The sequence below is a fragment of the Mustela lutreola genome, chromosome 15, assembly GCF_030435805.1.
Source record: "Mustela lutreola isolate mMusLut2 chromosome 15, mMusLut2.pri, whole genome shotgun sequence".
Classification (NCBI taxonomy): Eukaryota; Metazoa; Chordata; class Mammalia; order Carnivora; family Mustelidae; genus Mustela; species Mustela lutreola.
The window spans coordinates 31,429,718-31,444,716 of NC_081304.1; the positions used below are offsets into that span (position 1 = coordinate 31,429,718).

The window sequence follows — 14,999 nt, forward strand, 5'->3', positions numbered from 1 at the left end:
TTGAGCTCGTTAACCTCATCTGTGAAGTGGTGATAAAGGTATCTGTTTCAGAGCTAAGCGCTCAGAACAGTGGCAGATGAGTGCTGGCATGTTCATAGTTAATGATATGTTTGAGCTTGGCCTTGTGTAAAACAAAGGTAGTCTTTGGGAACGTAGGGAATTGGTTTCCCATTAACACCCCCAATTGTGTCTCTTTCTCTCTCAGCACTTAGTTGGTCGGCTAATTGGCAAGCAGGGGCGGTATGTGAGTTTTCTGAAGCAAACGTCTGGTGCCAAGATCTACATCTCAACCCTGCCTTACACCCAGAACATCCAGATTTGTCACATAGAAGGTCAGTGACAGCTGCTGGCCTGGGTTTCATGGTCTTGCCTGAAATGTAAAGCATTTGAGTCCTAATTATTGGAACTAAAAGTCCCCTTTTTGAAATCCACATCTCTGAATAGACAACTGTGCTTATTCCCAGGTGAAGGGAGCCTGGGATAGGGGGGTCTTCTTCAGCCCTCCTCTCCAGTTCAGCTACCTGAAGGAGCCTCGGCTCCCTCCCCCAGATCTTCTGGCCGGGAGAGGTGTGAGCACTCAGACGGGCAGGTGGGGTGGTCGGGGTTTATGGTGCCTGCTGCTGCATCCCGTCAGAGAAGAAGGTGATCCCCTTTGGTTGGTGAGGGCAGGTCTTTCCCATCAGCTAGCCTTCTGTTGCGTTCAGAGGATGGACACGGCAGCAGAGAGGTACCATTTGAAAGGTCAGTGGGTTTCAGACCTCATTAGATGCCTTTCTTCTTAAGGCGAAACTTGGCTTTTTGGCACCTTAAAGATATACCTTAACTCTAGGAAAACTGTGGGGTGGGGATATGTATGTGAGTTTGGTTTGCTGTTCATCACACCCACTGTGACTCTCCTGCCTCTGCCCCCGTTCAGGTTCTCAGCATCATGTAGACAAGGCGCTGAACTTAATTGGGAAGAAGTTCAAAGAACTGAATCTCACCAATATCTACGCTCCTCCACTGCCGTCACTGGCACTGCCTTCTCTTCCAATGACTTCCTGGGTGAGCGTGCGCCTAGGGGACCAGACAAGACCTTCTTGTCTCCCTTTCACTCCAACCTGCCTCAGATAAGAAACTCCCAACACTGGGCCGAGAAGGCCAGAGTTCATTGATGCCTGTGACCTTTCACCGCTGGCCTCTGGTCAGTTTGGTTCTGCTTCTAGCCTGTGCTCTCTGTGGCTGGGCTTTGGGGCTGAAGTGCTGGTTCAAAGCCAGATGTGTCTCTGTCCCCAATTGGAAGAGCCATTCTTGGACTCTCCTGCCCTGGCACCTTTTGTGTCTTCAAGGCATTTGCCTAGAAAGGAGTATAGTCTATACAGGAGACTGGGTGCACCCAGACTGGCTTGGTGATGTGTTCAGAGTCCCAGACTAACACCTCGGAGGCCTGGGTGGGACCCACCCTTGTGTGTTTGGATGGGCTTGGAGTGGGTCCTTGTGTTCATTGCTCCTAGTTCTAGTCTAGTGGTGGCCCTGGTGAAGGAATCCCTACCCCTTCCTTCTCACAGGAGGTACCTGGACTATAAAGGAGAAGAAATTCTCCCCACCCGGCCCCAGGCAGCCAGGTGGCTCTTTGGAGGGAAAGCTAACATGTTGACGCCCCTGTGTGCTGGGGTCTGTGGGCTTTCTGGGGCCTGTCCCTCAGGATCCCGCAGCATGCCCACAGCTCTGCTTGAGCCGCCTCTTCCCGGGAGAAGAATTGTAGGGCTCTGTAGGCCAGATAAGATGACGGCACTTCACACATGGGTCGGACGTACTGCTTCCGGAGAACTGTCTCCCTGGGGTTGGTTTGGGAGGGTTGACTTCTTGGTTCTGTATCTTGCCCCCTTCAAAGAGTTTGTGCTATTGGGGGAGGGGTGGGTGTCCTGTTACTTTCCTCTGGATATTGGGGAGTGGCCTGAAGCCCATTCCATGCTTTACTAATGAATTCTAGCATTTTCTCCCCAGAAGGCTTGGACCAGCCACGCTCTTTAATTGTAAATAATTGAGCAGGTGGATGGCTTCCTTCCCTGGTTCTCTGTGTGGCTTGGTGGAACTGGAGAGGAGGTCGCAGCTGCCTTTCAACTAGCTGCATGGGGAACGGAGGGAGGTCAGGACTCTTAGTCAGAGACCTGGCCACATGACTGGAACGTGGCCTCTATATCCTCCTGTCGAGGGCACCTAGTTGTTGCCTGTAACTTGGCATCAGGAAAACGAGTGTCTAGGGTCACGTCACTTTTGAGAGCAGTCTTGGCCTCTGCTAGGGTATTAATATGGGACCTGACCACTGAGCAACCCACATTCCACATCCCAGAGTGGGGGTGAGCTGGGAGGTTGTCTGTGGAGGGCAGAAAGGAGGAGACAGGATGACTCAGACTGTTGGTTTCTTGCTGGCAGGAAAGCAGAGTAGAGGAACCCTGTGGGACTTGGAGCTCCTGGGGTCAGCTGCAGGGCCCAGGTTGCTGGCTATGGACCTGGGGCCTGCCTACCTCTTACTCTCTGGTGCCTTGTTCTCCATGGCCCCTCATTCCTTGGCCTCAGGAGAGGCCTTTGCCCAGGCCCCTCCAGGGCATCCACAGCTGGCTCCTCCCTGCCCTGCAAAGAGGCCTCCTCTAGAGGTGATTCTTAGCATTGCAGGAGAAGGGCCGCAGGTTCCACACTTGCATGGCTGAGGTCGTTGTACTTGGGCTTCCTCCATTTGGGTGCCATATTGCTTTGGGCTGCCATGCCCTTTCCAAAGATATGCCAACTTAGAGGCTTGCCTGGAGGCCTCAGGGCTTATGTCAGACATGAGAAGAGAAGGATTACTGCAGTGCCTTTTGCCCCTTCCCTTCCTGACAGCTCATGTTGCCTGACGGTGTCACTGTGGAAGTGATCGTGGTCAACCAGGTCAACGCTGGGCACTTGTTCGTGCAGCAGCACACGCACCCTACCTTCCACGCGCTGCGCAGTCTGGACCAGCAGATGTGCCTGTGTTACTCTCAGCCCGGGATCCCCACCTTGCCCACCCCCGTGGAAGGTAAGTGCTGCCCACAGGTCAGTGGGGAGCCCTGGGCTCAGTCAGGCTTTTGGGGGTGGCCTGTGCTGCCCTTGGTTTTGACCTAGGAGGAGGCTGTCCCAAGATCCTTCATTGGAGCAGCATCCCTGAGTTCTTGCTGTCAGCGTGGAGTTACTCTGGGCTGAGTTTCCCGGCTGTCCCAATGGAAATGGTCTTCCCACTGGCTGACAGAGTCCCATGGGGTTAAAGTAGATTTTTGACACATGAGCTCAGATCTCAGCTCTGCCATCTATCTGTTGAGTGGGGCGGTGCCCTCTTGTTTCAGGAGTCAGGGTTGGATTGTATGTGTGTTATATGTAAAGTGCCTGATCCAGATGATGGTTCTCAAAGAAGCTCCTTGACGAGCCATAGACTCCTGCTGTGGTGTGTCTCACCTCCATGTGACAGATGAGAAAATGGGCCCTCAAGTCTGGTGGCTGGCCCAGGTGATCCCTGAGCAGGAACGGGGATCTAAACTCAGTTGTGCTCCTAGGTCTGTGCTTTGTCACTCTTAACTTATTGCCTTGTTGGCAGGAATCTAATGTCCCAACATCTCTTCATCCACCCCAGCAGGGGCTTCTAACCTGGAGCACCCTGATGGTTTTAAGGCTTTAGGGAAATCTTTGAAGATACCTGTATTAGAAATAAGGATTTAATTATCATCAGAGTCTCTTAATGTTACTTCAATTCACCAGTGAAGACTGAACTGGGGTTTAAAAGGTGACTATGCCAGGGGCTCCCTGTAAGGGTCAAAGTGAGGACATAGTATGGTTAGCTGTGTGAGCAGGCCCTCACCCCAGAGTTCCATCTGTCCTGTCCCGGCTGCCATGGGGGTGTTGGTGACTGCTGGCGCACTTGCTCCCTGGCCTTGGCTGCCTGGGACAGCTGTGCTCTTGGTGCCTTCCTGAAGCAAAGGCTAGAAGAGGGGGGCTTAAGCCTGGGGATCTTCTTCTGATCAACTTCTGAGTTGGCATAGGCCAGAACAGGCTCTAGGTACCAGGTCGACAAGATCTGCCGTACTCGGAGGTTCTTGATTTTTTTTCTGGAACTTTAAGAATAAACATCCCATTCCCTGAGTTTTAGATGGGCTCCTTCTGGTCAATCCTTGTCCCTCTCAGGTTTTAGTAAGTTTCAGAGTAAATAGATTTGGAAGACTGCTTTTTGGTCTGGAGAGCTTTTTGGGTGGCATACATGGGAGGCCAGATTTCCCGTGTCCAGGTCCTTCCCTTGGCCAGTCTCAGGCTCCATGGAAGCTCTGGAGACTCCTGGCCCTGTGGAAGCACAGGCCTCTGAGAAGTAGCATGGGGATGTGGGTAGCATCGACTGGGGTGACCCTTGGTGCCCTGACCTATGCCCATATGCTCTCTTCCTGACCTGCAGTAACGGTCATCTGCGCTGCCCCCGGCGTGGACGGTGCCTGGTGGCGAGCCCAAGTGGTGGCCTCTTATGAGGAAAGCAATGAAGTGGAGATCCGCTATGTGGACTACGGTGGATATAAGAGAGTGAAAGTGGACGTGCTCCGGCAGATCCGGTGGGTCAACACTCCTCAGACATGCACTCTCTGTGTGTGTCAGGGGGTGTGGGATTTCTGCAGAGCTGGCTTAGTTCTACCAAGCCTGGGACATGGGTTGACTCTTTCGGCTGCCTATTCTGGTTTGGCAGAGCCTGATAGAGACAGGCTGCATTGCTTGCCTCTGCTAGAAGGGCTGGTCTTGTGGCAGAGGTCCCTCGAGTATCCTTGGGCAGAAGTGGGGTAGGCTTCTCTCTGGGAACTTGATGCCAGGAACCCCTCTGAAGTCAGCCTGCAATCGGGCATGCTGGAAGCTGCGGCCTGCTGCCCGTCCTGTATGCCTCTGCTTGGCTTCATCTTGGGTTTGGTGAGGACTCAGTGTTAAAGCACCAGGTAAATATTGGCCTAAAATGGAATCAGCCTTCAAGTTCATAAACTGTTCCTTCCTTGCCTTTCTAGATCTGACTTTGTGACTCTGCCGTTCCAGGGAGCAGAGGTCCTTCTGGACAGCGTGATGCCCTTGTCAGGTAACAGATGGGGCCTCTGACATGGTGGGAACCGTGGTTGAGAGTAGGTCTTTCTCTTTGAGAACCTTCTTTTGTGCCCGGAGGACTTAGGCTAATACAGCTTGCTGCCTCTGTCAGAATTTCTGATTTGACCGTTCAGCGCCGAGGCCCGAGGACGTGCCTTTCTGGCCAGTACTCAGTTGATGCCAGTGCCGCTGGCCCATGAACCACCCTTTCAGGACCACTGTTCCAGACTTTACCCAGGCCATCAACTTTGAGAGGTTTCTAACTCGGGCACTTTGTGGAACATGGTTGGGACCTAGGGTCCAGCATCTGTGGTCGAGGGGTAGGTGTGGAGGCATGCTGCACTGCTCAGCTGGGCCTCAGCTCCCGGGCACCATGGGGACTGTGCTGACACACCTGTGTGGTATCCTAGACTGACCCTGTCCCCAGACAGAAGGGTACTGACAGAGTGATCCGGGGCATGTTAAGTTAGCCTTGCTAGTGTTTTAAACCCTCTTGAAAACGGGATAGTATCTGTCCTTCAGGGAGGCCGAGGAAATCCCATAAACCCAGGAACTGGGATGTGGACGGTGGTCAAGTTGCAGCTGCCGACAACAGGGAGTTTTGTATTTGTAGGTGATAGTCCAGCTGTGCCCCACTCTGCTCTTATTGTTCTGGTCCATGTACAGAAAGTACACTGGGGGCCCTGCAGGCTCACTGAGGTCCTGGCAGCCTCCTCCTGTTTTCCTTTATTGCTCATCTCTGCAGTCTGTCCAAGCCCAGCCAAGGGGTCCCTCCTCCATCAGGCCTTACGCAGACCTCCCTGACCCGGCCTCTCCATCCTTGCTGCCTCTTGCCTCAGCTGTGCGCTTGTGCGTAGCTGCGTAAGCAGACGGAGAGTGCTGCCCCCGTGCCCTGCCCACCAGTGGGGGGCTGCCTATTCTGTGCTCTGTGGCCCCACCTTTGCCAGGTGTCACTGCCTCACGCGAGGAAGGTTCGTCCTGGTCAGCACCCAAATTAGATGGTGGCAGTGACTGTGTTCCCCTTGAAGGCAGAGTTTCCATTCCTTTGCTCGTGTCCCCCAGCAGGTAGCCTGTAGCAGGGCCCCCATGAGTGTGTCCGCTTGGAGCCCTATGGAGGCTTGGCTTCTGTTCCTGCCATAGGTGGTTCTTCCAGACGAAGTTCCCCGGGCCCTGGCAGCATCCAAGGCTTCTGGAAACACCTGGAAACTGTGTGAGTGACAAGGGTGCTTTGCCTCCGTGAAAGCCTAAATGCTGCTTTTCTTTTTCCTTTTAAAGATGATGACCACTTTTCCCCTGAAGCAGATGCAGCCATGAGCGAGATGACCGGAAATACTGCGCTGCTGGCTCAGGTGTGTGGGGGGGGCAGACAGGCTGGACAGGGTCTGTCTGACGAGCCTCCTGCTGGCTTTTGTGCTATGCCTCCCACGGCCTCTGTTATCAAGGATTTTGGATTCTTTGACCTTTGAATTCCTTTCTCCTTTGTGGCTTGGGCCCTGGTTTGGTCAGCAGTCTTTAATGAAGGGTGCATGGGGTAGCTTTGTAACATGCTTGCTTTCTTCTGTTCTGTTTCTAGGTGACAAGTTACAGCCCGACTGGCCTTCCTCTAATTCAGCTATGGAGTGTGGTTGGAAATGAAGTAAGTTCTATGCTTTTCTTGTAATTTATTGGCCAGCAGTCATGGATGGATTTAGAGCTGATTCTGCCACTATCTCCTCTTGAGCTAATCAGGGCTTATAACTAACCAGTGGACCCCACTGCCCCCCACCCGGGGACATTTAGCAATGTCCGGAGATGTTTTAGGTTGCCTCATTTGGGGGTGGTGATGCTAACAGTGTCTGGTAGTTAGAGGCAGGGTGGTGCTGCTAAACATGCCCCAGTATACAGAATAGACCCCACAACAAAGTGTCAGTGGTCCTTCCGGGACCTAGAACCTTTCTGGACCCTGTGTCCAGTGGGTTTTCCCACCCCATTTCATGGTGCTCATGCTTAGATTTCTCTAGTGTACTGAAAAGCCTGCCCTCATGCCAACAGAATGTTCCATAAATACCCCTGTTCGCCTAGAAGAGTCCTGTCCCCCATCCCCACCACAATCTTCTGGTACTCGTAGCTTGCTGTGGTCTTCTGGGACCTGGAGCGGGAGGACCCTCGATGGCCTTGACTGCTGGCCCTGAGGTGCAGTGGGCCGAGCTTTCAAGGGAACTTTGTTTTCCAGGCGGTGTTGATAAACCGGTCGCTGGTGGAGCGAGGACTTGCTCAATGGGTAGACAGCTACTACGCGAGCCTCTGACCCCCGTCCCTGACAGACGCTTCTGGAGTCTTTTTGCACTGTTGAAATTGGGCTTGGCGCTGAGGCAAAGACATTACATCAGAATAACAAACGTTGTCTTCCCCAGAAAGTTGTCTTTTTTTCCCCACACTGTAGTCATGTTGAGAAGTTTTGTCTCTGAGACAAGGAAGGAACCATGGGTTCTTTCAAAAGCCATAAGATGGTGTTGAACAAGCCAGTCAGTTTAGCCTGGTTCCAAGCCTTTAAAAAAAAAGAAAAAATGAGAGTAAAACGGTCTCAACCAGGTTGTCCTCTGCCACCTCCGTTCCCTTCTTCCTTCCCACCTCCTCCCCTCACTCAGAACCAGACCAACCGCAGCAGACGGGCCAAGGGATGTGTTGCCTGGGAGGGTTTCTTTTCTTTCAAAATCTTTCTTCAGGGAGCAAGACATGAAATCACTAATTGGTATTGATTACTTGTACAGCTTATGTCAATGAATTTATGATATTTAACCAGTTTTTATAAACTTCATCTAGGTCTCTAGGAAGGCAGACTTTTTAATGCATATGTAAATATGAAGCAGTCAGACCTCCTGCCTTGGTCGGTGGTGGAGGGGAATGTTATCTTGCCAAGCCTGGTTGTAATTTGTAACCATTTTCTATTTGTGCAAACTCTGTAAATACATGTTTAAAAAAATGTAATATTTTGTATAAGATACACTGGAGAACAAAGGGAACTCAAGATTTTTTCCACACCCCACATCATCTGTGAGCAGAGCAGCTGTCCCTGCAGGTTCCTCCTGTGGCTTCCTGCATACTGGACAAGGTGACTGTAGGGGATAGATTGTGAGCGGGGATTTTTTTTTTTCCTGTAAAAATTTGTTAAAAAAAAAAAAACCAACTCATTTGAATTACCTTCCTGTGGTGTGTTTGATTCTTTTTATAGACTGGCTTCAGCATTGTGCCGACATAAGAAAGTAACTTATATAAATCTTGAATTGTATGCACTGTACCTTTGAGTCCCTTTCTTCCAGGGTGAGAGGGTTGGGGTGGGGAGTGAGGTGGTGGTGGTGAGTGTGGTGGGCTGGAGGGGCCCTTCTAAAGAAGCCCTAGGGCTCTGGGAAGACCAATTAGCCAGAAATTTCCTTTTTTTTTTTTTTTTTTTTTTTTCCTCCCTCTCCTTGCCCCACAAGGTGGCAGCCACAGGACTCTCTGGCTTCCCCTAGTGAGAGTCTCAGAAAGCCAGGCCTGAGTTTAAAGCACTGGCTTCCATAATTCTTTGGGCTGTCTCAAGAGATCTTTGAAGTTCTGTCCTCTCTTTTGGTGTAGGAACAATTTACACCTGCATGGGGAGAACAGAATGAAGTTTTGAGTTTTTAAGGATTTATTTTACAGAGAGTATGCGTACAGGAGGGAGGGGCAGAGGAAGAGGGAGAGAGAGAATCAAGTAGACACCCTCCTGAGCACGGAGCCCAGCATGGGGCTTGATCTCACGACCCTGAGATCATGACCTGAGTGGAAATCAAGGGTCTGATGCTTGACTGACTGAGCCACCCAGGCGCTCCAGAATGAAGTTTTGATTTAACAGCCTCTCCTCTTTAGGGCAAAGGCAGGCTTGGGCCTGTTGGCCTGTGTCTTGGCGCTCCCCACCCCCACCCCCCCAAAAGGGGTTTCTTAAAGGTGGAGGCTGCCCCACAGAGCTGCAACTACCCTCCCCGGCCATGGGTAACAAGTGGTTAACGGCCTGTTTCTCTCATCTCTAGGATCAGTTCATGGGACCAACCTCAAAGCAATGAAGCAAAATCATGGGAGTGTCCCGTGCTTGTACAGAGCTTGGCCCTGGGCAAGCTCTCATGCAGTTGTAGCTGGAGGTCATCCTAAGTCCCAGCAGTAATTGGCTGTGACATTGGCCAGCTTGGGTTACACCCAAGCTTTTTCTGTTCAGCTCTGTATCCCTGGAGCAGACAAGGGTATATGGGAGCCCTCAAGCTTGTGTGGGGAGAGTAGCAGAGCCTGGTGTTCAGAGTTGGCCTTTGGGAGCTATTGAGAGGGACCTACAGAATCTGGTGACTGGTGGGGGACAGGATAGAGGACAAGCCAAGACCCAAGTCAGGGTAGTCCAGATAAGATGCTGTTCCGTGGAACAGCTCTTGGGGTGACAAGTTGATGGGTCAGGATCCCTTGGACAAGGCCTCCAGGACTGGGGGAGATGGGCAGTGGAGATGAGGAGGTGGGCTATTGTGGAACTTAATAGTCCTAGCTTTCAGGGGTGAGTCCATTTATGGAGGCTTTGGTATACGGGAGTAAAGTGACTTTAGAGGTTGGTGAAGGTCACATACTCTGAATTAACCCTTCTCACATTATACAGGGTTCAGAAAAAGTTGGTTTTGACCATTTTGCTGGTAATCTTGTTGCTCTTACAGAGGGGTAGATTTATGGAGGCCCTCACTCCCCGACTGTGGACATCAGTCCTCTGGACCAGTATATTTTAGACACCTGCTCTGAGTTAGCTGGGCCATCCAGGGATGGCTTAAGCATGGCTTTGAAAACTCATGGTGCTGGAGGGGTGCTGGTCACCTGCCTGAGGGTATGGTGGAGCCAGGTGGAGTGCTGGGTGCGGGAGCCTAGAGCTTCCAGCCTGTTCTCACTACAGGTATTTATTTCAACCATTCTCCCCCCCCCCCCCCCCCCCCCCCCCAGTGCTCAGGGCCCTGCCAGGTGTGGCTGCTCCCGGTGGGGTGTCAACATGGATGCTGGGGCCCGTGTTCCTGCTAAGCCCAACACAGCCTTGCACATACCTCTTAACCACCTCCAGCTTAAGATAAATCAAGATGAGTAGCTGGAGTGATGGACAAAGGTGCTCATTTGGAAGAGATAAATTTGGTCCTCAAGACACCCCAGGGAGGCAGGGACTGACCTTGGAAATAGATGGTGACTTACAAAGTGGTTTACAGGTGAACACTGCAGTTGAGCACTGCACTTGAAAGCCAGCCCACTGTCCCAAGGCAGGTCTCCACCACAGCTCCTCTGAAGGATTGTGAGAACTGATCACGCTTCATTCTGCATCCCCAAGTAAAGGCTATAGTCCTGAAGTCATCACCCCACAAAACAGTCTCGTAACTGAGAATGGGAAAAACACCATGGCAGAATGTGATCATTTTGCTTATAGGAGATTAAAATTCGAGAAATGTAAACGAAGCCAGGAAGAACATGTAGCATCTCAGCCAGAGTGAACATTTTTGGTCCTTGCTGATCTAAAAAGGAAACAAAACCTCCGCTGGGAAGGGTCATCAGGGATGTAGACAGAAAAGAGAACATCTGGATTGTTTCTAGACCAGCACAGTCCAGTAGAAACATGGGAGCCACACGTGTAATTTTTAAATTTTTCTCTAGGAGCCTCAATAAGAGAAAACTGGGTGAGACTAGTTTAAATAGTTTGTTTAATCCAACATTTCAATATGTAATGCATACTGAAAATATCAATGAGATTTTATAGTATTTTCATACTGAGTCTGGGGGAATCCTGTGTGTATATTTTATATTTTCAGCCTGTCTTTTCTGCTTAATCACGGCTCAGGTGCTCAGCCACAGGTGGCTGCCTTGTTGGGTGCCAGACTGTCCCACTGATCAGCATCACACCAATATTGACAGCCTTATGTTGATGTTTGTCCTTACTCAGAAAGCTCTAGGTTCTTTTGCACATTTACTTTTCCAGATGACCTTTAGCATGATTTTTTTGAGAGAGAATCATGGTGAATGTTTTACCAACATTTGGAAAAAATAATGCATGTTGTTGACTTGTTATAAAGTTTGATGTAATATATTAAATTGAGTTTGTAAATTATTCATATCTAGTTTTTCTTTCTTACCTCTCCCTCCACTTTTTTTTTTTTTTTTCTTTCTTGTCTATACTTTCTGTCTGTTCCCAGGAAAAATGCATTAAAAGATTCTGGTTTTCCTGTTCTTAAGTGGAAACTTCTGAAAGATGCTGTTACATTGTTTAGTTTGAAAAAGCTCATGGGTGATATTTTCTCCTCAATGTGAGGTATCTTTGCTACTCTGTTTGGTGCTTTTTGTTTTAAATTTTTTATATTTTTTTCTGTCATTTAATGAGGTAGGTGGATGGCTTGTAAACAGCACACTGCTAGAATTTTTTTCTTTTAGTGAACTCTTAAGAGGTCAGTAGGTGAATCTGACTTGTTCATTGTGATCACGGTTGCAATATTATTATTTGCCATTTAGTTCATTTTTCTGTTATGTTTTGTTTCTGGGTGGTTTTGGTTTTTTGGTTTGTGATTTTTTTTTTTTCCTTTTCTCATTTGCTTGATCAGGATTTTTCCCTGTAGTAAATTTAGCATTCATTTTTATTTTTTTAAAGATTTTATTTGAGAGAGAGTAGAGAGCACAACTGGGGGTGGGGGAGGGGTGGACAGAGAGGGGCAGAGGGAGAGGGAGAAGCAGACCCCTGGCTGAGCAAGAAGCCTGATGACCTGAGCCAAAGGCAGATGCTTAACTGACTGAGCCACCCAGGCACCCCTAAATTTAGCATTTAAGACCTTGTTTCTGTGTTTTAAGTGGGTATCAGTTATTGGCCAATAACTTTGAATTTATGTCTCTCTTAATATCACATAGTTGAGGCCTCCTTTCCCCCCAAAAGGGAAACTCAGCAGAAACATTTCTGCCTTTCTTCCTACAAATGTGCATCCACACACTTTCTTTCTCTCCTGGGTTTTGATAGAATCATCTAGAATCCAGTTCAGATTCCAAACTTTTTTCACATATGCCTCTATCTCAGGAGGTTTAGAATGGTGACATTATAAACTTCAGTCATGTTTCCAGAAAACATTTTTTTATTAACATATAATGTATTATTTGTTTCAGGGGTACAGGTCTGTGAATCATCAGTCTTACACAATTCACAGCACTCCCCATAGCACATTCCCTCCCCAGTGTCTGTCACCCAGCTACCCTATGCCTCCCCACCTCCCCCTGCCAGCAACCCTGTTTGTTTCCAGGAAACATTTTTGCCCAACTTTGTTTCTCCAGCTTTCCTCCTGCTGTTTCTTATACACCTGCTCCTGAGGTCTTTATTTTGATTGACTTCATCTGGAGTATGACTTTGACTTTTTCTGGTTTTCAGAATACCTTGTATGTCTGAACATTTCTTTGTGTCCTGACAATACCAGCAGTTATTAGGCTGAGCATCTCTGCTGGAGTGAAGGTCACCTTGCCAAAAATTCTCTCCTCCCGCCCTGCAATCCTTGTATTCTTGCCCTCAGGCATGGTCCCTGAAAGGTGGGTAGAGGCAGTGTGTGTCCCAAGAGGCAGACTCACTTGTTTTCTCCCTCCCAGTGGTGGCTGTGTTGCAGGTGGAGCCTAAGCCACGTACCTGCATCCCAGCGTGAAGACGACATAGAACAGGGTTGCAGCCAATCCCTGGATGTTGGGAAGCAAGTCTGTTGTAAGTCACTGGGGTTGAGGTAGTGTCTCATCTGCAGCCTGTTCCTAGCCTGTTCCTAGCCTGTCCTGATCAATGGTCTCTCATCCTGGGCCCCTGACCTTTGCTCTGAGGACTCAAAGCTCTGGCCATGGGGCTTGGGGCAAGTTTCTCACCCTCTCTCCCCCATCCCCCCATCCATAAAACCCGGGGGGTGACTTAGATGAATACAGAGGTACTTGCCAGCTTTGCCTTTAGACTAATTTGTTCTATAAATAAGAGCCTTCCTGTAGATTCCTGTAAATGAGGCTGACTGACTTTGTATTTTTACAAAGCAAATTATCTAGGCGAGATTTTGGCTGTTTGTTGCTAGAAATAAGCCCGGCTGACATCTGGTCGGACAGACGCCATTTGAGAAGCCCCGGAAGGCCCCGGAAGGCAGACACCTCCTACCTCGACCTGGGATGGATTTCTTGCCTTTCTCCAGCTTCCTTGGCTTGGTGACAGGCAGGAGCTCTGCCCACTCCCACTGATGTCTTTCTCTCCACTGAGTGCCTGCTGTATGCCAAGCATCCTGTGAGGGGGCTGCGAGGAGAGACACAGGCCTGTGGGGAAGCATGTCTCCCTGGGGAGGGGGGCTTGGTGGTCTCTACGCAGATGGTGCTCTCCTGTGGAGGTGCCTTCCCTCACTTCCTTAGGGGATCCTGGCAGCTGCTGGGAAAGCGGGAGGTGGGCTCCCGATCAGCAGCAGCAGGACTGGGACTTGGGCCTTCCAGACCGCAGACTCTGCTCTTCCCCTTCATGCAATGTCTCTGCTTCTCCTGGCCAGAGGAGCCAAAGGGGCCATGTTGACGGGGGGGATGAGTGAGGCTAGCATTCTGTGTTCCTGGGAGGGCTCCTTGGAGGAGGTGGCCTCCACCACCTTGAAGATAGAGGAGGCTGAGGAAGGAGGTGAAGGTGGTAGGGCCACCGTCCTGCCAAGATGGGCCTGTGCTGTAGCTCTGGCTCGGGGACACGTGGAGAGAGATGGTAAAGGATGAGTCATGTCACAGGAGGCAGTCTACAAATACATCATGTGTACAAGTCCTTTTTTTTTTTTTTTTCATTTTTTTTTTGAATAGGTGATACACACAATTCATGATTCCAAGGACAGCTAAAGATAACCAGGGAAAGGTGTCTCCTTTCTGTGTTCCCCAGCCCCCACCCCGTTTCTTCTCCAGGGGAGATGATTGAGTTTCTCATGTTTTCTACGAGAGGGCCCATCCCTCACACACACGGGACAGCATTGTGTCAGCCTCAGGTCACAAACCTGACTGGTGTTTGTACGTGTAGTTTTATTGGCCCACAGCCATGGTCACTGGGTTGCGTAGTGTCCATTGTGTTAAAACTATCAACTTGAGGACCTGCCATAGAGACCGTATGCCCTGCAAGGTCAAAAATACCTAGTCCTTGGGGTGCCTGAGGGGCTTGGTTGGTTAAGCATCTGCCTTCAGCTCAGGTCATGATCCCAGGGTCCTGGGAGGGAGCCCGATGCAGGGGAGCCTGCTGAGCGGGGAGCCTGCTTCTCCCCCTCCTCCTCCTCGCAGCTCCCTCTGCTTGTGCTCTGTCAAATGATTTAAAAAAAAAACCAAACAAACAAAGAAAAAAACACAAAGTCCTTGACAGAAAAAGTTTACTGTAAACACTCCTGCATACTTGCCCCTATTTAACCAAACTTAAATGCGGCCTTAGTATTTCCTGCCTCCTTTCCAACCATGAATTCTTTAGACTTCTAGAATTACAGAATCTTCAGTGTCCCTAAGGTTCTCCGTGGTGGGCAGCTCTGTGTCTTGTAGACCCCCTCCTGGTAGAAGTCTTATCCTGGTCAGGGCAATCCAGCCCAGAACCCTCCGCTTGCATAGGGTGGGCATTAACCCGGGGTAGACCAGGAAGGCCCTTTCTGGGTTGCAGAGTGTGGTCCACAATTCCAGACTGCTGGCAGCACCTGGGGGCAGAACCCCAAGCCCCATCCTACTGAACCCACATCTTCCTTTTATTAAGACCCCCAGGGGATTTATGTGCTCAGGCAAGTTCGAGACGCGCTCTGTGGCAGTAGTGTCTAACTCTGGCTGCATGCTAGGACTGCTTCGAAACCCAGACCCGTTCTCAGAGATGCAGATTCCTTTTTCTTTTTCTTTTTAAATAATGAAACCCACTGATA

General features: G+C 50.0%; 1 protein-coding gene across 2 annotated transcripts in view; it reads left to right on the plus strand.

Annotated features, from left to right (window-relative positions):
- The window catches only part of AKAP1 (A-kinase anchoring protein 1), a 36,480-nt gene extending 25,274 nt beyond the window's left edge, over positions 1-11,206 (plus strand). For both annotated transcript variants that reach the window (XM_059147794.1, XM_059147795.1), the window contains exons 4-11: positions 206-332; positions 917-1,044; positions 2,860-3,037; positions 4,436-4,586; positions 5,025-5,092; positions 6,373-6,446; positions 6,671-6,733; positions 7,310-11,206. In XM_059147794.1, the coding sequence (XP_059003777.1) occupies positions 206-332; positions 917-1,044; positions 2,860-3,037; positions 4,436-4,586; positions 5,025-5,092; positions 6,373-6,446; positions 6,671-6,733; positions 7,310-7,384 (864 nt within the window). In that variant the 3' untranslated portion in view covers positions 7,385-11,206. The remainder of the gene's footprint in view (positions 1-205; positions 333-916; positions 1,045-2,859; positions 3,038-4,435; positions 4,587-5,024; positions 5,093-6,372; positions 6,447-6,670; positions 6,734-7,309) is intronic.
- The last annotated feature ends 3,793 nt before the right edge of the window (positions 11,207-14,999 follow it).